Here is a 22,603-nt window from a genome sequence, read left to right as displayed (position 1 = left end):
AGAACTGATTAATTATAATGACGACACCATCAGTTCAAATCCTTCCCATGATTGCCTCATACAGCACGGTGTCATCAGCTTGTATTTTGGGTTAACAAGTGTCACCTGAATCTCTGATACCAAAGCAGACTTCTATTTAATCCAGGCTCATGTATGAACCACAGGTTGGTCCGTTTGTCCATCAGCTGAGTAGCAGCTCGGCCAGCGACAGCCAGGCTGACCTGATATTTTCCACAACCCTGTTGCCTCCTGTTGCACTGCCGTTCGCCATGTCTTTGAATCACAGTCTGGAGCCCACATGTTCACACCAGTAGGGCTAGGATCCTCTGGAGGCTGCCTATGATTGCATTATGCTGTGAAAATAAAACGAGAGAGTAGGAGGGAGCGCATTGCATTAGATTAGAAGGGAATGGTTGGATAAATGGGAGGAGTGTCTGTCTGACTCTTTGGCCCGCACATTTCTAATTATTCACCTCTTTTTTTTTAATCCCAGTGGCTATTCTCCTTCCTTTTTCATTTTTCCCTCGGTTTAAATTTCATTCCAGAGAATTCGGTTCATTTGTATTCATTTCTCTGTTGTTGTTTCTCCCTCTGTGTCTCCTTTTTTTCCGATGTTCGTGTTGAGTAATTACAGTGGAGACGGGCCTGTAAAGGCCAGTTCAATTATTGTGTTTGAGCATCAGTGCTCTCTAGCGTTGCACTCATCAGAGACAAGACCCCTCTCAGTGTGCAGGTTGTATCATACAAATACACGGCAGCTTTGTCTGTTCAGCTCATGTGGACAAGTTCATTGCATTTATATTCACAGGCAATCCTCAACTTTTACAAGCCCATTACAGATCACTACCTCTGGCACCTTCCCAAGATATTTTAGGTTTTTTTCTCAGTTGTAATTAATCAGGCAAAGACGAATGATGCATAAAATGCAATGTAGATTTGGAAGTAGATGCTGTGGTGAATATCAGCGTTGATACCTTTTAACAAAATCTAATATCACTGCGAACCATTGAAAATGACCAAAGTGAGGTGAACATGTAAAACTGTATTGTCATGGCTGCGTACATTGGCTCGACAGCGTCACGTCTCAGGGATGAGCTGAGCAGACGGGACCCCGTGGCAACAGGATTTGTGTCCATGGAGGCGCCGATAATGAGTCCCCGTGAGATTGGTTGTATCTAGGTGCAGTTTTAGTTGCTTTACTCATCAGCATCCCAGAGTCGTGAGTCAGGATCTGAGCAGTAAAGGTGATTAGAGCGACAGAGAAGCTCGCTGTCAACATAAATGCTTTTCCAAAGATTTTGAAGCTGGTGACTGACCTTTTTCAAGTTAATATTACATCCTGCGATCCTGTTCGGAAGGCAGAAGAGATGCACTGAAAGACAGTATTTGTGTGTTTCAAAGTGTGTGTTTAGATTTCTGTGGCTTGGTATTGACCCTGCAGCAATAAATACTAATCGAGGGCTTTAATCTGTTGTGCACATTAACCTCTCATCTCCAGGGTGCAACATGTGTCACTTAACCTTTAGCATTTCTGTTTGTGATTGATTTTCATGATCACAATGCTCGCAGCGTTAACATTAACTTGAAACATATTTTCCGAGTTGCCTATAGTGGTGTCTGACTGTGGAGATGGTTTGGTTTCATTTGCCCAGAGCAGAGTTTCCATTAATTGCAGGCATTGATCCCTTTCATCCTCCTGTCCTCATGCTAAAGTGCCCTTGAGCAAATCACAGAACCTGAAGTTGATGGTGGATGAGTTGTGTTGTGTGAATCCGGTGAATGAGAGTCAAACCTGTGAAGGAGAAGCATTTAAGCAGTGCAATCCATTTACCTTCTCAAGCTTCTCTGAGTTATATGCTGCTTGCACTAAACAAGTCAGGTCAAATAAATTTAAGTTGCAGTGCTTGTAGTTTTGTAAAATGACATTCCTCCACTTAAAATGTGCAAGAAAGTGTTTATTGGAGCTCCATTACAGCTGCAACAGTTTTTCGGTTAGGTGTGAATTATTATATAACTCTGTAACTACTCTGACAAGCTGTTAATTAGTATTTGTTACATGTTTTCTATTTTGATTTTACTCCTCTGTGACACTACACTGAACATCTTTGGGTTGTGGACAAAACAAGACATTTCAGGATGTCAGTTTTTGCTTTGGAAAACACTGACGGACATTTTTCACCTTTTCTGACCGTTTATCGACGAAAAATGACGAGTTACAACAGGAAAATAACTGACAGATTAATCACAACTGAAAATAATCATTAGTTACCAGTCCTTAAGGACCCTGAAACTGTCAGTACTGTATGCAGCGGATTATCTGGAGCAATGCAGACGCTGTCCAGGCTCTGTAGGTGGTCAGTTCACACTAGAGGATTTTAAAAACCACAGAGGTCATTCATGGTCCTCAGAGGATAAATTCTGATCAGTGTGGCGATCCCCTGACAATCAGGTGGAACTTTTAAATTGTTCTGAACTTGGGTTGTAGAAGTAACCTGGTTTAGACCTCAGAAGTACTTTGTGTTGACCTTTAGTTGAAAAATTCTCTAATTCTAACATCATAACTGCTGGGATGTTATTGTTTACATGTTAGCACGCTAATTGTGGTGTTCAGCTCAGAACACTGTTATGTGTTAGTAAATCTATGATCAGAGCTCAAACCTTTGTCTGTTTGTTTGCATAAACCTGAACCAACTTCCCAGCTTCCTGTGAATTTTAAATCCCACTTTCCAAACCCAGCTGCAAATTGCCAGATCCTGTCAGGGTTTTGTAGAAATGCTACACTGCAGCCGTGTGTCTGGATCAATAACTGCAATTGTTGGTGTTCTTGTGAACCTCGTAAAATGGTCGAATCGACGGCTTAAATGATTAATGGTCCAAGTTGCACCGATAGCACAAGGGTGTGCTGTCTATTGATCACTTTTATACGATCTCTGCTCCTGGTCTGATCAGTGGCTGAACTGAAATATGATGATTATTCTGTGTGTAGTTGAATGTGTGTGTTTGTGTGTGTCTGTGTGTGTGTGGTATTAGGAAACGGAAGAAAGAAAACGCTCCAGCGCTCGGTCCACAGCCACGTGTTTGCCTTGGTTGCCCTGGCAACAGCAGAGCAGACAAAGCAACCGAGTCCTTGAAAGCAGCAATGCCGAGAGAGTGGATGTAGCAAAAGGGAGATATGATGGAGCACCAGGGAGATGCAGGGGAAATGTGGTTTTTTTTTTTTTTTTCCTGTGTGTGACTGAGATTAGCATGTGTGTAGCTGAACAAAAGGACATCTAAAACACGCAGTGCTGCTGCTGTGTTAAATTATTCTCACTGAAAGGAGGAAAACCAGATGTGTTTTCCTTCACTGGTCTGTCTGCAGAGTCACGCAAGCACCACCGACTTGTTGTATCAATGCTGTCATAGGAATAAATAAAGTTTACAGTCGGTGTCGTTCGTTCCCCTCCAGCGCTCAGGCTGATGACCGGGTGAGAGTTGAGAAGAGGGACAGCGCTCAGTTTGAGTTCGCCTCTGCAATGAACACAGTCACCGAGTTCTACTGCCACGCCCAGGGGAAAGGTGTGTTTGTTTGTGTCACTGCAGTGCACGGTCTTTGACTCTATATTCCCCTCAGTTCTTCATATCCCATCATTAGCCCTTGACTCATGGCTGTGTTTTAATGTCGAGTACGTGACGTGTTTGTGTGTCTGTGTCCTCCAGGCTCTCGCTCTCTGTCGAGCGTCGCGTCCTTAGAGAGCCCAGTGATCTGCTGTCTGGGGCCGCTCATCCAATACCTCCAAGAATTCAGCTTAGAAAGAGTTCTTAGGAGTGAAAGGTACACGAAAACAAACGCGCACACACTTGCAGAGGCAACGCAGGCTGCGAGCAGAATCGATACAGCAAGCAGTCTTTGGTTCCAGCTTCTCAAATGAAAGACTCATACATCACTGTAAACTGAATGTCCCTGGATTTTGCAAAAACAACATGAACAAAAAAAAAAGAAGATATTTGGGTATGTCACCTTGGAACCTGGTATTTATTTGTTTACATTTCATAGACAAAACAAGAAAGATGATCAGTACTGAAAAATTCTCTTTATTTCCACCCTAAACCTTGCAGAATGCAGGATTTTACACTGTACAGGAATATACCACATTTTATTTTACAATTTAGCAACTTTCACAATATCAAGAGAACTCCAGTATTCACAGACCAGTAAAAGAATGGCTTTCTGTCACACAATTGCTTTGATGTGAGGTACAGGAAAAAACCTCATCTCTCCTCTCATCATGTTTTTTAAACCTCTTCCCAGAGCATAAATTGATCATTTGATCATGCAGCTGTATTCTAATAGGATTTTGTGCTCCGAGCAGCTCATTCCGGCGTCTGTCCTGTGAGTCGGAGGGTCTGAGCCTCAGCGCTGCTACTCTCAGGAACCTGGAAATACTCAACAATCAGGTAAAAACACATCTCAGCTGGAAGTTGTGGCCAGTGATCAAGCAGAATGTACAATCCCATAGTGTATACTATTAGTAACTGCTAACCAGTAATATCTATTCCCTATAAATTTTCCTACAAAGCGTTTGAACATTTTCTTTTCAAAGCAGTGTTAATAGTGTGTTTTACAAATCTGAAACCAATCCCTCACTACATCTTCCTTATCAATAATGATGTGTGATATCACTTATTTCCTCTTTGATCCATTACCAAGTAAAACCCAGCGAGGTATTCTCTATTGCAAAACTGATACATTTGCAGGCAGAACCTTATTGTGTTCAGAAAAGGGAAAGGCCCAGACTGACTGAGCTACACTGCGCTGTATTCTAAGTCTTATTCAGCTTATGCTATGAATGCAGCAGCTATTACAGAAGAGGAAAGGAATCAACAGGTTGCATAGGATTGCTGCATTACTCAGCATTCTGTTTGGACAAAAAGTGCCTGTAAATGCATAATAGAATAAATAAATGCCAAAATACATATATCAATGAGTCAGCATGAGTCTGTGAGCTGCTAGTTAAAATAAATAAGACCGATTCAGTGAATATTAGCAGCATTTAGCAGCCAACATTTAGTGAGGCAAGGTTTGCTGCTTATAGAGTGAATTGTTTAAACTTAATAAGAGCTAAATGATTTAGCAAAAATATCAAATTACAATATTTCTGAATAATTTTTCATTTGATTTGTGATCATGTTTCTTTTAAAGCCAAGCTTTAGTTCATTATAACTGTATATTAGATCTATAACATGATATATGAGATACAACAGAAGTGTGACTGTCACACAAAGACTGCAGCATGAATTTATGAGAAAACCAACATGACAGTTTAATATAACATACAGCCTCTGCAATATGCCAACTGCATTGTTTCAAATTGCGATTTTGATTGGAAGTCAATCAGTTAGTTGTCCTAAAATGGATACAAGTCCTTTAAATTTACAGACTCCAGGGAATCAAACAGCCATTTCAACAACACAGGAAAATTGAAAATAAAAATACAAATGAGAACAATTGAACAATTTAATTTAATTGATGTGAAGTGACCACAGGGAAAAAAAATCTCACTTCAGATTTAAGCCATAAGTTGCAGCCCTTGTCTTTATACAGTTATTCATTTATACTTATTTTAACATATTTATTTAGGTCATTTAGACCACTGAGGTTCAGGACACAAATCAAAGCCTCGACATGCATGAGTCACGTTCCCACGATCAATATTAACATCACCAGAGCTGCAGCTTCTGTCTCTCTGTGCCTGGATGTTGCTCCCAAAGGACTCAGTGACAGCAGTCTATCTCACACTAACTTTTTATCTCCTGTTCAGACCGGCTTCAATCGCTCTTTATTTCATTTCTAGAGCTATAGATTGCATGTGACTATGACAGGCAGAGGGAGAAGTAGCTCCTTTCAGCCAGGTGTTGGATTAGATCCTGCTGGTTGCATCTTTGCTTCATGCTGCCTCCACTTTTGATGACAAAATGCATATTTACCTGAAATTACTGATCTTAGATATACATCTTTAAATATAAGAAACTATTCCTACAACACTCTTTGGATTGGAACTATTGATATGTTAATTTGGATTCTTACATCATTACTGATCATTACATTTTTATTGTGTGTGGCTATGGAGTTTCTACATGCTTCTGCCTCATTTCGTTTTAAAATTTGCAAGATTTTATGAGGTCAGACCTTAAAACTAAAGTCCTAATGCCTTAATTGTGTGACTAGTCAGTGGTATAGGAGTTAGAAATCATAGTGATTTTTAATATTCACTCCAGCACAAGAAGCCCATGAAGTAGAAAGACTGATCTGCTCTACTGGAATTTTCCATTTTGTCAAACTTTCAGCACCTAATCGATTAACTAGAGACCTTTCAAATTAACTAATTTAAATATAGACGTATAGAAACCAGTTTACTATCATAGTTACACACTGAGCTGTATAAATTTAATGGATGAGCTAAGCTGTAGTTTTTCTGATCACAGGAAAATGTTCAGGGATCAGTTCATCCTTGTGTGTGACTCTGAAGTTCAATCTCAGTTCAAACGTCTTCGTCTGACTGTTGTGGCATCATCTGTTCACCTCTTTTACGTGTTATTCTCTGATGTTACTTTCTCTTGCGATCATTTGGCACTCGACGACGCACATGTAAGCTGTGTTTTGTGTGCGTGTTCTTTCCATCGCAGACAGATGGTGGTGTGAAGGGAAGTCTGTTGTGGGTGTTGGACCACACTCGCACTCCGTTTGGGAAGAGGCTGATGAGGAAGTGGGTGAGCCAGCCCCTCACAGACCCCCAGTGAGTACAGGACGCCCTCTGCCCTCTGATGAAGCACGACTGTTACAGCTCCACTGATTCAGTTTCATTCTCACGTCTTGGCATTTAGTTTCGCAGTGCTGCACAATTTACTGACTTTGTTTGCTTTGTGAGGCTCCCTGGATCTGAGAATCACAGCGAAGGCACTTTTTTGCCGGGGATCAGGCCTCTCACTTATTCTGCTTTCACATCGTGTGTAATGACTGGTTGAGATGGGAAAGATTTGCATGTGTTTCATTAGCAAGTTTTCACGTTATAGAAAATTAGGGTTTAATTACCTGGAACAGCCGACGCTCCCTGACATGAGGTTGACGTCAGATTTTCAGCTTATTAGGCTGAAAATGATACGAATGCGTTTGAGAAAAATTCTATTTTTCTTGATGTAAGTACTGACTAAAATCAGTGCAGTTTTGAAGAGTAATGTAGTGGGTTCTTGTCTGCTTTGTGACCTGCATAAATGAGCTTTGGGAGGCACACGATTACAACCACTACCTAATTTAGTTTTTCTTTTTTTTTTTGAATGAAATTATCCAACATTACATCTAAATACGTCCGTGTTGTTAGAGAGGAAGTCAAAATATGAACACAAATTTATTTATTCACCAAGCAGAGCAGCTGTTCCTCTTCTCAGAAACACTTCAGAGTGAAAATACACATGAATTTAGCTTCAGAGGTAAAACCTGTGAAACAGACACAGTTCTCGTGCTACAAACAGCCTCTCAGGTTTAGCAGGAAAGTACTTCTCCATTTCTCTGCAGTGTTATTTTATGATCCATATATTGACTGTGTGAGTGTTTTCCCTGTGTGCTGCCCTCCGTCTCCCGCTGTGCAGGGATTATAGTTATGGATTGGGTGCTGCTCTCAGATTATACAGATAGCTCCTCTCCAGAATTTCAATATGAATAAAACCCAGATTACACTCGGGTACATTAAATCCAAGTCTGACAGCACAGTAGCACACAACATGGACACACAGATGCACACAGTTTACTGTGCACAGTCTGAATTTAATGTCTGATTAATTACTTTACTGAGCCTGTCTTGATTTTGACTTTTTTCAGTCCATTTTAGATGTTTTTGCAAACAGAAAGATTTTGTATTCGGTGTCTGTAATAGTAGACTTCAGCAGGATTTAAAAAGAAAGAGTTCTTCAACTCTTACCTGTAATATTTCACCTGGGTTCATTGTAAATTGTTACTGCAAAAATGTTCGAACCTGATGAACTCATCTTAATATGCTAATCGTCTACGGCATCTACAGAGCCATGGATCATGTCATGTTTAAAAACAAAGCACAAACTCAACCTGCTTTAGATTCATAGGTTATAAATTATTCAACCCGCTCCTGATTCGTTCATTTCTTATGTGTTTTTGAGCCTAACCTGTGTCAGATTTTTTTCACAAATTCTAAAACTAAGGTGACTGAAAGTGCAGCAAGCAAGTTAAAGTGATAATTGTATGTTTTGAAGGTAAAATGTTTTTTAATTCAGGCTAATATAATCATCTTTGTTCCTAAATCCATCCCATCTGTATTGATAAGTCATTGCAGCTGGATGAGGCACACCCAGGTCTGATAAATACCAACCATTAAATAGACCATTGTCAGAAGCATGAGGTTGACCTGTAGCATGCTACAACAAAACCAAAGAACCTCTAGATGAGATGAGGAAGAAGGTGAGAAGATTTGGGACAATGGTGAATCTTCCAAAAAATGTTCTAAGAGCAGGCCGATAACTCACTCAGGAAGCCACAAAAGATCCAAAGAAAGCATCCAAGAAACATCCAACCTCTCTCACCTCAATAAATGTTAATGAATCCACTATCTGACAGACATTCAGTTAAAATGCCATTTAGAAGAAGAACGTTAAGGCTCATCTGAATTTTGAGACATTTTAGGAGAAGTTCTAAGGACTGATGGGTCGAAAGTTGAACTTTTTGGAAGACGGTCCTCTTAAACCAAACACAGAATTCCACAAAAACAACATTATAGCCAGAGTAGAGGTTCTGTAAAGAAGAGCGGGCCAAATTTCCTCACAGCAAAGTCAGAGACTAATCTCCAGTAATCAGAAGCGTCTGGTTGAATTTGTCGGATTTTTGCTTTTCTTTTCTGTTGAATTTAATTAGGAAGGTCAGACACAGTTTAGAATGATTCGGGCACAAAAACTGAAAAAAAAAACAGGATGGGAGTCAAATAGGACTTCGCTGTACTTCAGCTGCAATCACTGCTGTCACAGATGCACACACTGAATCTCTGAATTTATGAAGATGCTAATCAGCGGCACTTTGTTGTAGGCTCAAATTATCATTGTGGAAAAAGTGCCTCTCAATCAGGACAGATTCAGTTCTTCAAATGACTAGTTTCTTGCTGATGATTGAACATTTAGATTTCTTTGACTCTTCCTTCCCGTCTTAATGTTCACTTCTGTGCCTCTTAATTTCCCTGTTTCCTTCGTGAACCCACAGGTCTATCTCAGAGAGGCAGGACGCTGTGCAGGAAATCCTTCAGTCGGATTCTCTCACTTTAAATTCCGTCAGATCTTTGCTGTCACATCTGCCCGACCTGGAGAGAGGCATTTGCAGCATATACCACAAAAAGGTATTATAACGCATGCACACATCTCTTTACCCCTGGGATGATATTCATTATGATATTTTTCCACAACCTTTGTCTCATTTCCGTGGAGCTGGTAATCAGTCCTGTCAGATATAATAACACTTGACTCACAGTCTTAGATCTGTGTGTGTAGTGACACCGAAGCACAAACTGCTGCTCGAAACTAGAAAAAAATCTGACACAGGAGGTGAAAAGCAGAACTCCATTTTGTTGTCAGTTTGCATAAAAATGAAAGCCAAGACTTTTTTTTTTCTCATCACCTCGATCTCTCTTGTTTTTTTTGTTTTGTTTTTTTCACACCGGTGCCTCTTGATTAACGACAGGGAGCCGTCGCCTCAGTGGCACTTACCTGATTGTCTGACGGTCTCATTTCCCCTCAGGCCCATCTTTGAAATGTCACAAGGATTCATTGTGTGTGTGTGTGTGTGTGTGTGTGTGTGTTGTACGGAGATGAGAGTGCCACTTTGGTCTGATGTCTTGCTTCATGTTCAACTTTCTGACTCTTTCATCTGTTGTTAAAAGAAAATGATCAAATGTCATCGAGCACAGACACACGGTGGAAACACAGAGGGGCCCTAATTGTCGTTTTGCCCATCAGTAGATAAATGGGCCTGTGTGTAATGGCCTGTGTCTCTATGGCTCCAATGACATAATGGGAGGGAGGGCATGCTTGTGGACTCTGGTTGCTCTCTGTTTGGGTTCATGGAGGAGCATCATCGGGCTGCTGACATGGGGGAGCATTAGAACACCACCTTGTGATTAATACCATAAACCACTGTCAGTGTGACCCTCATTAACCCGACACTCACGACTTGCTACTATACAGTAAAATTACTAATGGCGATATGAAGTCAATGTAATCGACAATATCGCCTCCCTTCAGAGGTTTTTATTTGCAGGGCATTGATTAATCATTAACGCGACTTTATCTGAAATAATCAGCAGTTTTATTTTAAAGCTGCTGCATTAATATTAATTAATTGCATCTTAATTATACATAGCTATGCTTTTTATGTTGCAGATACTCAACAGTTGCCAAAAGATTTGGAATTTACACAAAATAAAATGCAATTAAGGCAGCTTTTCCTAATAACTAGGTCGGTTCTCTTTTTCAAAGGTGATGTTGCATGTAGACTTTTAATTAATTTAATTAATTAACCCTCTGAACACCACAGGCGTATTTTAAAAGCATGTTATCTTTTAAAAATTGGCAAAATTACACCGTTGATCAGAACCAGAAACTGTAAAAACTGTAAAAATCATTGCCATTTTAACTTTTGGATGGTCTTTCAACTACTCATCTGTGACATGCTGTTTTGCTGGGAACTGAAATTTGCCAAATGTAAGTTTTAAATCAGAATATTTTTAAAAAGCAAATGGTTATACACGTCTCATTTTAAAATTTGCTTATACCAGATTCTGTAAAAACTAAAAATCCTGCATTCCTTTGACAACTGGGACAGAATAAATAATTCAGCTGTGACTAACAGTAACGTGACTAAAGTTCAGGCGCTTTTTTGTTGAATTAGGCTGAACTGCAGGCAGTGTTTACACAGAGCAGATAGTAAACGTAATGAAATAAATTCAACATGTAAGTAGTAAAATAATCATAGTATGTAGAATCACCATTTTTTTACAGCATAATTTTTCTGCATAAGCCATGAATCTGCATTTTGACACCATTTTTCACACGTGTGATACAGCAAACCAGCTGTGACGCTTCTCAGCGGGGCGGTTGTGTTTTATGTTCTTGCTGTGATATTATGATGACTTGCAGACTGTGCTGCTGCTAATGAGTGGTGTTTCTCAGAGCGTTTGGCTGCAGTTGATGGTCGCTTTTTAAGCTTGGCTGCCACATCCAGTGCAGATGAGATTTAGTGATGTAATCTCGCTGGTTTACAAAATCCCCCCAGTACAGCGACACAACACACACAAAAACACACAAAAATCCATAGAAGTGTAGGGAAAAAAATGACTTGGATTTTGTAGGAGAATGAAGAAAGAATTTGCTATTTCGGGTTTATGAATTCACCCTCTCATCAACTGTTGCTCTGATTACCACTGAGAGACAGACTTCTCACCTGTTCATGCCTCATCAGACATTAAACTTATGTATGTGTGTGTTTGTGTGCTCCAGTCTTCCACGCAGGAGTTTTACCTCATTAGCAGCAGTCTCTCTCGCCTGGGACTGGAACTGCAGACTTTGCTCCCAGCTATCCAGTCACAGATCAGCTCCAAACTGCTCCGAAGTCTCTTGGTGGACACTCCTGACCTGCTGGTCCCGGCACACAGCTTCCTCAAGGTGCTCAATGAAAAGGCAGCAAAGTGAGTATCAAACAGAACTAAAAGGAGGCAGTTTTAGGTGAATGAGGAGGAACTGATGGCTTTGAATGGTCCGTGGTTAAACAAACGTACCTAAAAAATCAACGCTAAACAGAGACAGTGACTGATATACTGTACATTTGTTTTGTTTTGTTGTATACATTCACTGTAGTTTTTGGACATAAAGTGCATTGGAGCAGCTCAAGATCACTTTTATGTGTTAATGTATTGATTTTTCACTTTATTACCTGATTATCTATTAAATGTCAGAAACGATTTAAAATTTCCGTCACAATGTCTTAGAGCCTGAGGGCACCAAAACCCAATAATAATAAAAAAAAGCAACAATCCCTCAAATTTTAAGAGCTGAACTTACAGCAACATTTGTCAAGAACTGCATATTGCTTATTTTGTCATATTATTTCATTGACATAGATCCAAGGAACCCTTATGAAGATGCAGTAGTGTTAAAAACTACTCTGGTTGCACAGTAAAAAGCTCTGAATTCATCACTGTGCTTCAGCCCCCTTTTTATATTCTGGAAGTTTGCTGTCCTTGACCTGAGAAGCTCCTGTTTCAGCTGCATTTTGCTGGAAAATGCATGAAGAACCCTGCGTCCACTAGAAACCAATTTTGAATATGCACATTCATTTGCTTTGATTTGTACATTTCTGCTGGAGACACAGGTGTTCCCTTTGGTCTTCTGGAATCGATTTGATTAAATTTATTGGGTAATTTAATTCAGTTCGGTTTTTATACTCTAAAGCACAGTGACAAATCCAGAAAGGCTGACATCGGGCGCCAATGTTCGTAATTAATGACTTAAATTAGTCATTGCTCAGAAAAGCACATTACAACACCATAAAACTGTGCTCAGAAGTGCAAAATCCAGCGCAGTGGGTGACGTTAGAGGCCTGCTGTCACTCCACATGACGTATGATCAACAGTTAGCATGCAGCACCAGAGTGAAGCACCTCCTAGTGACACGTGGATGCTTTTTTTTTTCCACGACCGAAGGGTCAGAGCTGATATCTTCTTCTGAGGAGCTTTTGTGGTGTGATACGTTACCTGCGGCCGTCACATTCGGACCGTGTTTGTGTGCAGATTGGGGAATAAGACGGAGCTCTTCTCGGATCTGTCTGGCTTCCCGGTGCTGCAGGAAAGAACGGAGCAGATCCGAAGTGTCCTCGGTGAGATTCAAGACCACCGCAGAGACGTCCGGCTGACGCTGAAGGCCCCCGCACTCGACTACACGGCCGTCTCTGGACAGGAGGTGCCATCTGTGTGTGTGTGTGTGTGTGTGTGTGTGTGTGTTTGTGAGACTCAGAGTGAAAGAAAGGTGGGAGGAGATTGATGGCCCTTTGGGTGGTAATCGCAGCAACAGTGATGATCTGATGTCTGTGTGTGTTTGTTGTGTGTTTGTGTGCCAGTTTTAATCAAGAGTGACATTATTTTGCCTGTCTGCTGTGGTCTTATTCATCAAAGTCTCGCTCCTCCTCTGCCCTCAGTTTCTGATTGAGGTGAAGAACTCGCTGTCATCCAATATTCCACCTGACTGGGTGAAAATCAGCAGGTCAGCTCACTCACACACTCACAGTCACTGACACATATCAGGTTTTTTTCTATAAAATATGACAGCGATATGACAGTGGCTGTGTTTGGAAAATGTCTTCTACAGTGTAAAAAAAAATCACCTCTAAATGGCATGATTTTAATGTTGTCCAAGATTTAGCTGCACATTTCTGAGAAAATAGAGGAGCAATGGTGTTTTACGCAGCATGTGAAAAATTGGTGATGAACAAAAATTGTAAATAATGTATCAAAATATCAAAAATATCTGACTGGCCAGTGTACGCCTTTTAAAATAAAAATAAAAATCATGATACCCACACATTCCTGTCACATTATGCCACATTGTGAATTAAATTAAAAGGTAAATATATAATGCAAGTTGTCATGAACGCCATTCTGCTCTTCAGACAAAGATAATAAAATAAAGCAAAAAGTAAAGTAAATGTGTATGTTATATTTGAAGATTAATGCTCAACACTGCACTGATATGTATTTTCTCTATATTACCAGCAAAAAAATGGAAGTAATAAAATATCTACAGTATGTAGAGTCACCATTTTTTTCCCAGTATTAGTAACATCTGTGTGCCCCTGGAAAGCTGTACATGTTGATTCCAGATTTGGTAGTTTTTTGTAAAATCGGTAATCAAAAAAATTTTACTTTTGTCTCCTCTTTTTTAACGATTTATGGCATCCTTACTGTGTCATACTGAACAAAGACAGTTTGGACTTTTCTCTACTTCTAGCCATGGTTGTGCTGTTTCCACTTAGATGTGGGACTTTATATTGCAGTGAAAAATGAACCCATAATAAGTGAAAACGTAACCAAAAATTCCCAAAATGATTTTGGGTTTAGAGAGTTGAATGATTTCTTATACTGCTTTCTCCAAATCTGCTTGTATTTGTAAATAAGCAACAATGTCTTTTCAACAGCAACATTTCCGAATGCTGTTTTTGATACTTACAGACAAGATTAAACATTGCTGTAATCTTTATTTGGTCAGAACCCACAGACAACAATCGAACTTTATTTACACAGCACTTTTCATACAAATGCAATGCAACACAAAATGCTTCACAAATGAAAGGAATAAAAATGCAATAAAACAACACCACCCTTCCTACCTTACACCCCACCATCATGTGATACATGAAGAATTTACAACTTAAAAAAAAAAGAAAACATAGGGATTGAGGAACTGAGGGAATGCTAATCTAACTAACAAATGCAATGAGGAAACAACAAATGAGCTAAAATGAAATAAAATATCATGAAATAAAATAAGTTAATTTAATTAAAGTAAAAAGTTAAACAAAATATCTATTATTAAAATATGAATAGGGCAAAATAGAAGTCAAAATGAATAAAAAACAATAACACAATAAAACTGGTACATTGAATAGACTAAAATCTGCAGATAAGTGAATAAATAGAGAAATCAATAAATAGAATTAGTTCTACCAAGAGTAATAAGTGTGTGAAATGTATCAAATCAATCAAAAGCCTGACCAAAAGGGTAAATCTCGAGTTTACCTTTAAACACACCAACACTCTACTGCATTCAGGTCTTCTGGAGGGCTGTTCCAGATGTTTGGGCCAAGTATTGTAATCTTTATCTGCTCATAAACCACAGACATACGCCACAAATGACTGTGGGGAACAAGTGGGACACAAAATGAATGAGTGGGCAATCTCCAGCTGTTGTTAAAAACTCAATATGTGGCATTATTGGAAAAAAAAAACCCATTTCAACACTTTTCACTCATTTGTTTAATCCATTCTTTGCTCCTCCACCTCTCCTCTCTGCAGCACCAAGGCAGTCAGCAGGTATCACTCTCCTTTCCTGGTCGACCGCTACAAGAAGCTGCTGCAGCTCCGAGAGCAGCTGCTGCTCGACTGCCAGAGGGAATGGACCAGTTTTCTGGAGTATGACAGACACATGCGCGCACACACCTGATCATACAGTCAAATGAAAAGCTGCTAAAAACATGTCAGTGTGAAGTTCAGAGTCGTGCCTCCGTGGCTCAACTCCTGTCTCCCGTTTCAGTCAAGTATACTGCCGGAGCTGTCGACTCAGAACACACTAGGCACTTACCTTAATTTACTCTTGTAAATCTCTTTCCTCTCTCTCTCTCTCTTTTCTCTTCGTAGTCAGTTTGGGGAGCACTACCACACCATGAAAAGGGCTATTAGTCACCTAGCAACCATGGACTGTCTCCTGTCATTGGCTGAGGTGGCTAAACAAGGGGACTATTGCAGGTGATGTCCTCTCATAATGACCATAAATACTGGTGGATGTGTCTGAGGACGCTGTGTGTGTGTGTGTGTGTGTGTGTGTGTGTGTGTGTGTGTGTGTGTGTGTGTGTGTGCGTGCGTGTACCTGTAGTTCAGTGTTGTTGTGTGTGTGTTCTTCCTTGTGTGTGGGATGCAGTGTGTGGGGGGGCGTCCTGTGTCGTGTCCTATAGTCTGAGACAGGCTGTGTGTGGGTGTGTGCAGCAGGCTGAGCAGTGTGCGCTGCCAGAACACCAACATCTCTCCCACTCGCTCAAACACACACATGCACACACTCTCAGTCTCACATGCACCTTCAGATTGTCTATTTCTACACATCTCAGAGCTTCTGCTTTTCTTCTGTCCACGTCCGGGTGCTGCAGGTGTTCTTTTTTTGCAGTATTTGTACAACTTATGTGCCAGTTTTTCTTGTACTTTAGCACGTTTTTTTTTTAATTCACTCAGACAGCTAATGTGTGTGTGTGTTTAGTATATTTTAGCTTTTTTTAGTATGCTCTGCTATGATGGGTACATTGACAGGCCTGTTATTGGGTCAGCATAGGTACAGTTGTGGAAAAAATAAGTGCGTCCCATTGAAATTGTTGCAAATATTTCATGTAATTTGAATTGGGAGTTTTTCTTCCTCTTCCCATATTTTTTTTTACTCTGGACTCTGGACTGGAATGACAACAGACCTCTATGGAACCAGCACAACCATGACTGGAAGTAGAGAGAATTCACAAATGTCTTCTGTGCATGATTTTATTTATTTTTAGAAAGCTCAGTTTCTTTGATTAATTATTTAACCCTCCTGTTGTCTTCATTTACAGGCACCAAAAAATATTGTTTCCTTGGCTGAAAAAAATCCAAAAACTCTGCAAAAAAATTCCCAAAATTTTTGAAAATTTGCAAAACCTTCAGGAAGATAATTCTGATAATTCCTTAAAAGTTTCCCTTAAAAATTTTATTTAAAAAAAAAAGTCCCCCAAATTTTTTAACAAAATTCTTGCAAATATTTTCAAAAAAGTGAATAAAAATCTTCAAAAAAAAATCTAAAAATATCTAAAGTGATTCCATATATATCAGTATAACTTCTAATATTTTCTTTAAGAACATCCACAAAAAAATCAAAATCCAGTGAAATTCGCTGGATTTTGGTTGATTTTTTTGTCAATGTTCTTAAAAAACATTTTTAACATTTCTTTTTTTCCACCAAAAAATGTTCAAAGATTTCCCAAAAATGTTGAAAATGTGGACATCAGAAGTTTCACTGTGAAAATCTATTTTTTTTCCCATATTTTCAAACATTAAAACGGGTCAGTTTTGACCCGCAGGACGACACGAGGGTTAACAGAAGTCGAAAAAACCTGGAATCAATATGTACTACATTTGTCCAAGTTCCCACAAGTGATACTAAGAACAGAAAAGTGGTGCAACATATGACAGATATTTTACTACTTACATTTTTTTCCATACCTGCTCTGTGTAAACACTGCCTGCAGTTCAGCCTAGTTCAACCCAATAGTCTCTTAATTTTTGTCACATATCTGTTGATCGCAGCTGAGCACCTAATGTCTTCATGGTTGTGCTGAGGAATGCAGAACTTTTTGTCTTTCATGAAATTAGTTCAGAGCAAATGATTAATTTTTGGCAAATTTTTAAGTGAGGCATGTCGAATAAAGTGATTTTATTGATCTGCAACATTTTTAAGCTTAGGTTTAGTAAAGTGTTTGACGGTACGGCTTTTCTTTGATTATTAGTTCAAAACTGACAATTCTTTCTGTCTTTACAGTGTCTGGCTCTGATAAATGGTCTCACTTTGGCAATTTATTTATTTATTTTAAGATAACATGCCTTTCAAAGCTGCCATCGGCTTGTGTGGTTCAGAGGTTTAATAAAGGTGATACACTCAAACAAATGACATGAAACTGACATTTTGTAGTCATGTTTCAGAATTTAAGTAATTAGAAAACTCAGCAAAGATTTACCACAAATTCAAATCATTAGAAGTTGTTGTGCCAGATAAGGTGCCAGTATTTAGAAGCCCCATGGCGAGTGACAGGTGTCTTATTTAGACCTCTGTCATTTAAGGTCTGGTGTTCTGTTTGGTTTTCAAGTGTGTCATGTCTTCATGCCAAGATCCGAGGAGCTCTCTGAGACCTTCAGAAGAAGAAGGTTGTGGATGCCTGCGAGTCTGGCAAAGGATTCAGAAAGATTTTTCAAATGAGTCACTCCGCTGTGAGAACAATCATCTGTCATCTTTATCTGTGCAAAGTGTCGCTTTAAATGACATGTTTATGTTATGAAATATCTGTGAATATATTTATTTATTTTTTATTTGCATTGCCAATTACCCCTATTCTCCTTTAAAATTCAGCATCAGTCATGGTCTTAATATTTAGACAGTAAATACGGCAGAAAATGGAGAAAGGAAGGAGCAGTTTGCAGTTTTATGATGAGATTCAGTGTCAGGTCACTCGGGGTCGGTCTCCTGCTATCTCTGTAAATGTGTGTGCTTTATTGAGTGTGTCTGTGTGTGCTTAACAGATTGTGTTCTCTGTTGTGTTCAGGCCAGAGGTGTGTGAAAATCAGCACCAGATTATCATCAGGGACGGCAGACATCCTGCTATAGACCTGCTAATGGGAGAGCACAACCAGTATGTGCCCAACAACACTGAACTACAGGTACACACGCATGCACACACACACACACACACGCACACACAGGCTCATTCAGAGAGCTCTGAAACACACACATACACTTGCATGCACACTAGCTCATTGAGACAGTCCTGCCGAAACAAAATTGCTACCACACACAGACATGATCACACACAACACACATGAATACACACATGGAGACTCACACGACACCCCACACACACACACACACACACACACACACACACACACACACACACACACACACACACACACGCTTCCTCGCTCAGTGCTGGAGTGGGTGTAGGTTAATCTTGCAACAGAAACACAAGCCAATAGGAAGAGAAGCCAAGCTTTCAGTCCACCCACCTCTTCAGCTGTGCAGGACAGCATGCAAATATCTTATTCTGTCTCTCCCCTCGTTTGCCTTCTGTCTATGTCACAGTTATTCTCTCCTCTCCTCTCCTCTCCTCTCATCCCCTCCTCTCCTTTAGGGTGGTGGCAGGAGAACTATGATAATCACTGGGCCTAATATGGGTGGTAAAAGCTCCTACATCCGCCAAGTTGCCATTATCTGTGTCATGGCTCAGATGGGCTCCTACGTTCCAGCCTCTGAGGCCTGTCTGGGCATACTGGATGGCATTTACACCAGGTATGAACACAAGCACATGTGGAACCTTCATAGCTGTGAATGGACCTAATTAAACACCACAGAGAGACAAAAATGACAACATGCTCATTAAGTAAAAGTAATTATCACCAGTATTGAAGTTTAGTCCTTGTTTGTAGCATAAAAGACACATACAAATCTGAATTAGTTTGATTTAATGTTGCCACATAATGATGCATAATTAGCAAGGAATTTGTTAGATACACAACAAAACCAAAGACACAATCTGCAAGATCTACTGTAATTTTAGTTCAATTTTATTTGTGATGTTGGCAACAGGGAAAAATATCTAGATGAGAAAGTGTCCTTCAGGCACCCTTTTGTAGGGCAAAGAGAGAATTTATAATTACCGCCTGAACCCCCGAACCCTGTGGTTCCTTTAAGAACATGTTAGGTTGAAAAATCTCCAAAACTGCACCATCATTCAAAGCCAGAAACTGTTAAAATAGAATAAACAGTTGGATTTTAAGCTTTCTGACAGTCCTTAAGCTATTCAAATATAACCCCGTCTGAGCTTCACATTGTGATATTTCACCTAATCACTCTAGATGTCTTATTTGAAAATTCACCAAAAATACACAGTTTGAAATAGCCAGATTTGGTAAAAAACATAATATTCTGCATTACCTTGCACATTGATGAAGACGTGAATGACTCAACTGTAAGCAACATTCACAAGACAAAAATTCAGGGACTATTTGGCTTAATTGGGCTGATTTTGGTTACACAGAGCAGATGGAGACAAGTATGGAAACAAATAAAGACGTAAGTAGGAAAATATCCCTAGTATATAAAGTTACTATGTTTTCCAGTATTGCTTACCTGTGGGTAAACTGTTGTACAAAGTTTGTATTTTCTATTTTTTATAAAATAAATAATTGAACAAAATAAAAAAAAGACAAGAAATTAAAAATAATATATTTTTTTCTTTTTTATGATACAGTTGCCCTCTGTAGTTTGATGTACAACAAGGCCAAAAAAACAATCTGCCAAACCTACTGTAAATTCAGCTTAATTTTATTTGTGATGATGAGAGCATGAAAAAATACAAAAAAGAAAGTGTTCTTCAGGTGGCCTTAGGCAGAGCAAGAATTCCCTTTGTGATGGGCAGAAGTGTGTGATGCAACAAAGTTGAAAAAAAAACATGGCAGGAAAACACCAGTTAGTTTCTTATCACCTGACTGTGCCATTCAGAGAAAATATGTTAATGTACAGCATTTTCCAGATAACATCTTAAAAATCTGTTATTAAACATGATTTCAGTAGTTAGTTGAGTAGTAGTACATTTTAATTTACAGATCTGATTAATGCACAATTTGTGTTCTTGCAAAGCAGCTAACCTAACTCTAAACTTTTTATTTACTTTCATCCTTTTGGTTCTAAGTTTATAAAACAACAAAACACATAATATGTCCCACACTTGATAAACCTCCAAACTTCATAATCAGTTCCTTACTTCTGTCCACTGAGTTCAATCCAACCCCTGATTCTTAAAAACTTAAACCCCAAAACTAAGCCTGAACTGGATGTTTACAGATGTGAGCCAAAATCATCTCATTACACTATTATGAAGTCTAAAACCCCCAGTAGATTTTCTCATGGATAAAAGTAGTCATGTGCACACACATGCACACACAGATATATGCTGTTGGCATGCTGACAAGGCTGCGGCTCCCACTGGGTTAATGCACAAGAACATGCTTAAACCCACAAAAAAGACAGTTACACACATCTGCAAGCCATTAGGTCTAATCACACAGTGCAGCAGAGGCAGAATAACGGAGACCATGTACCAGCCTGTGTTCCGCACTAATATGTAGTCAGGACTGGAAACTACATGCAGCGCTTACTGCTACTCTGATCATAATGAGAATCATCAACAGGAAAAAAAAAAGATCCTCTCAAACAAAGCGTTATTGTCTGAGGGCTTCTACAATAAAGGGAGCTGTACCGTATCGAACCATGATGGAACAATAGAATCAGCCTTGTCAAACAACTCTTGTTCATCTTTTTCTTGCCTCCTCTTACACACCTACCTTCTGCGTGGTGAAGAGCAAAATGGGATTATAGGGGATTAGTCTGAGTGTCAGTCCTAAGAATAAACTGGACCGTGTCACACACAATGAAGGTGACACAATTTAAATGAAGTATGCTTTTTGTTTGTTTCAGCGTGAGGGACTTCTTTTTTGTCGGGTTGCACTAATAAAGGTGAAAGTGTGCTCTGTTATTGTTGTCATGGTCACAAGCTGGAAAAGGTGTTACTTGCTTAGTGTGTTTGTTTCTGCCCATCAGCAGAGAAAAAACACTGTAACCTGCAGTTGCACAGTTGTGTCCCATTCTGTATAATATATTAGTTATATATATGTGTGCTTATGTATCAGTGTATATTTATGATGCTGCTTTAAAGTGCAAATGTGTCGTTCTTTACGGATGTCTCATCCTTAACCTGGCTGCCAGGAAAAACAAACATCTAGATGTTGGTGTCACAGAGACGCTGTTACAGTCAGGCTGTTGTCTTTTTTCTTTGCAGCTGCATTTAATGATTGATTTAGTCATCTTTAAAAAAAATCCACACTAGCAGATTCATATGGAGACGTCAGTTCACACTGGTTTCAAAAAACAGAGCAGTCTGAATGATTACGACACATTGTGGTGTTTGGATTATGAATTTTTAAAAAGGTGTTTTTAATGAATAGAGGAACAAAAAATGACTAAAGTTAAAAATCTATAGAGAGTATTTCTATAGTATGTCTGGATATTTCTATATCAGAATATCTTCAAAGCACACACAAAACTGCAACAGGGTCTTCTCTCTACCAACCTTTCTTTTCCCATCTAAAATACTAATTAAAAGAAAATTGATATCAGCGTTGATAAATAAATTGGGATCAACAACTTCATAAATCCTTTCAAAAAGTAATAGAGGAAATAAAAACAGAATAAAAAATCAAATACAATACATATAGAAGAACTACAATTTATTTAACATTAGTCTGGAGGATCACCCTTACAGTCATCCTCTAGTGTAGGGGTGTATTTCTTTTAAATAGATTTTATATAATGTATATTAGTAATAACTTGATGTCATTGTGATAGCTGTAATATGATACAGTGCATTTTATTTATATTGTATTTATAAATAGAGTAACAGGCGTAAACAATATGATTCTTTTCGGCTCAGATGGAGGCCCAGTAAGCACAAAAGTATGAATAAAAAAAGGCTTTTAATATAAATTCTCTTCTTGCTCTGCCTCAGGCTGCCTCAAGATCACTTTCTTTTTTGTATTTTTTCATGCTCTCAGCATCACAAATAAAATTAAGCTGAATTTACAGTGGGTTTGGCAGATTGTGTTTTTGTTCTTGTTGTATATTGAACTACAGAGGGAAACATTAACCCTTTGAATCCTGAGAGTGTTTTTTTTGTCTCATTTTTACTCACTGTGGTCTCATTTTTCACTGCATTTAAAAGTCTGCGCCTCTATAAAAACAACAAAACTGTTTTCTACAAATAGAGAGAACTCAAAAATAACTTTTTCACTGTATTACAAAGTTATAATACCATAAATCATAAAAAACGAAGAACAAAATTTCTTTATTTTACAACAATAAAACACACATGGAATTAGCATATACAACATGACCACAGGTATTACCAATACTGGAAAAAAATGATGAATCTACATACTACAGGTATTTTACT

General features: G+C 39.0%; 1 protein-coding gene across 2 annotated transcripts in view; it reads left to right on the top strand.

The window, feature by feature from the left end:
- The window catches only part of msh3 (mutS homolog 3 (E. coli)), a 50,556-nt gene that overhangs the window by 6,047 nt on the left and 21,906 nt on the right, over positions 1-22,603 (top strand). For both annotated transcript variants that reach the window (XM_023264448.3, XM_023264447.3), the window contains exons 9-20: positions 3,449-3,558; positions 3,700-3,814; positions 4,353-4,437; positions 6,667-6,776; positions 9,257-9,389; positions 11,545-11,732; positions 12,834-13,002; positions 13,238-13,302; positions 15,111-15,227; positions 15,453-15,560; positions 18,143-18,257; positions 18,728-18,885. In XM_023264448.3, coding sequence (XP_023120216.2) covers positions 3,449-3,558; positions 3,700-3,814; positions 4,353-4,437; positions 6,667-6,776; positions 9,257-9,389; positions 11,545-11,732; positions 12,834-13,002; positions 13,238-13,302; positions 15,111-15,227; positions 15,453-15,560; positions 18,143-18,257; positions 18,728-18,885 — 1,473 coding nt within the window. The remainder of the gene's footprint in view (positions 1-3,448; positions 3,559-3,699; positions 3,815-4,352; positions 4,438-6,666; positions 6,777-9,256; positions 9,390-11,544; positions 11,733-12,833; positions 13,003-13,237; positions 13,303-15,110; positions 15,228-15,452; positions 15,561-18,142; positions 18,258-18,727; positions 18,886-22,603) is intronic.

The sequence above is a fragment of the Amphiprion ocellaris genome, chromosome 6, assembly GCF_022539595.1.
Source record: "Amphiprion ocellaris isolate individual 3 ecotype Okinawa chromosome 6, ASM2253959v1, whole genome shotgun sequence".
NCBI classification, from domain to species: Eukaryota; Metazoa; Chordata; class Actinopteri; family Pomacentridae; genus Amphiprion; species Amphiprion ocellaris.
The sequence above is the reverse complement of the archived record's forward strand: the minus strand, read 5'-3'. Positions and strand labels throughout refer to the sequence as shown.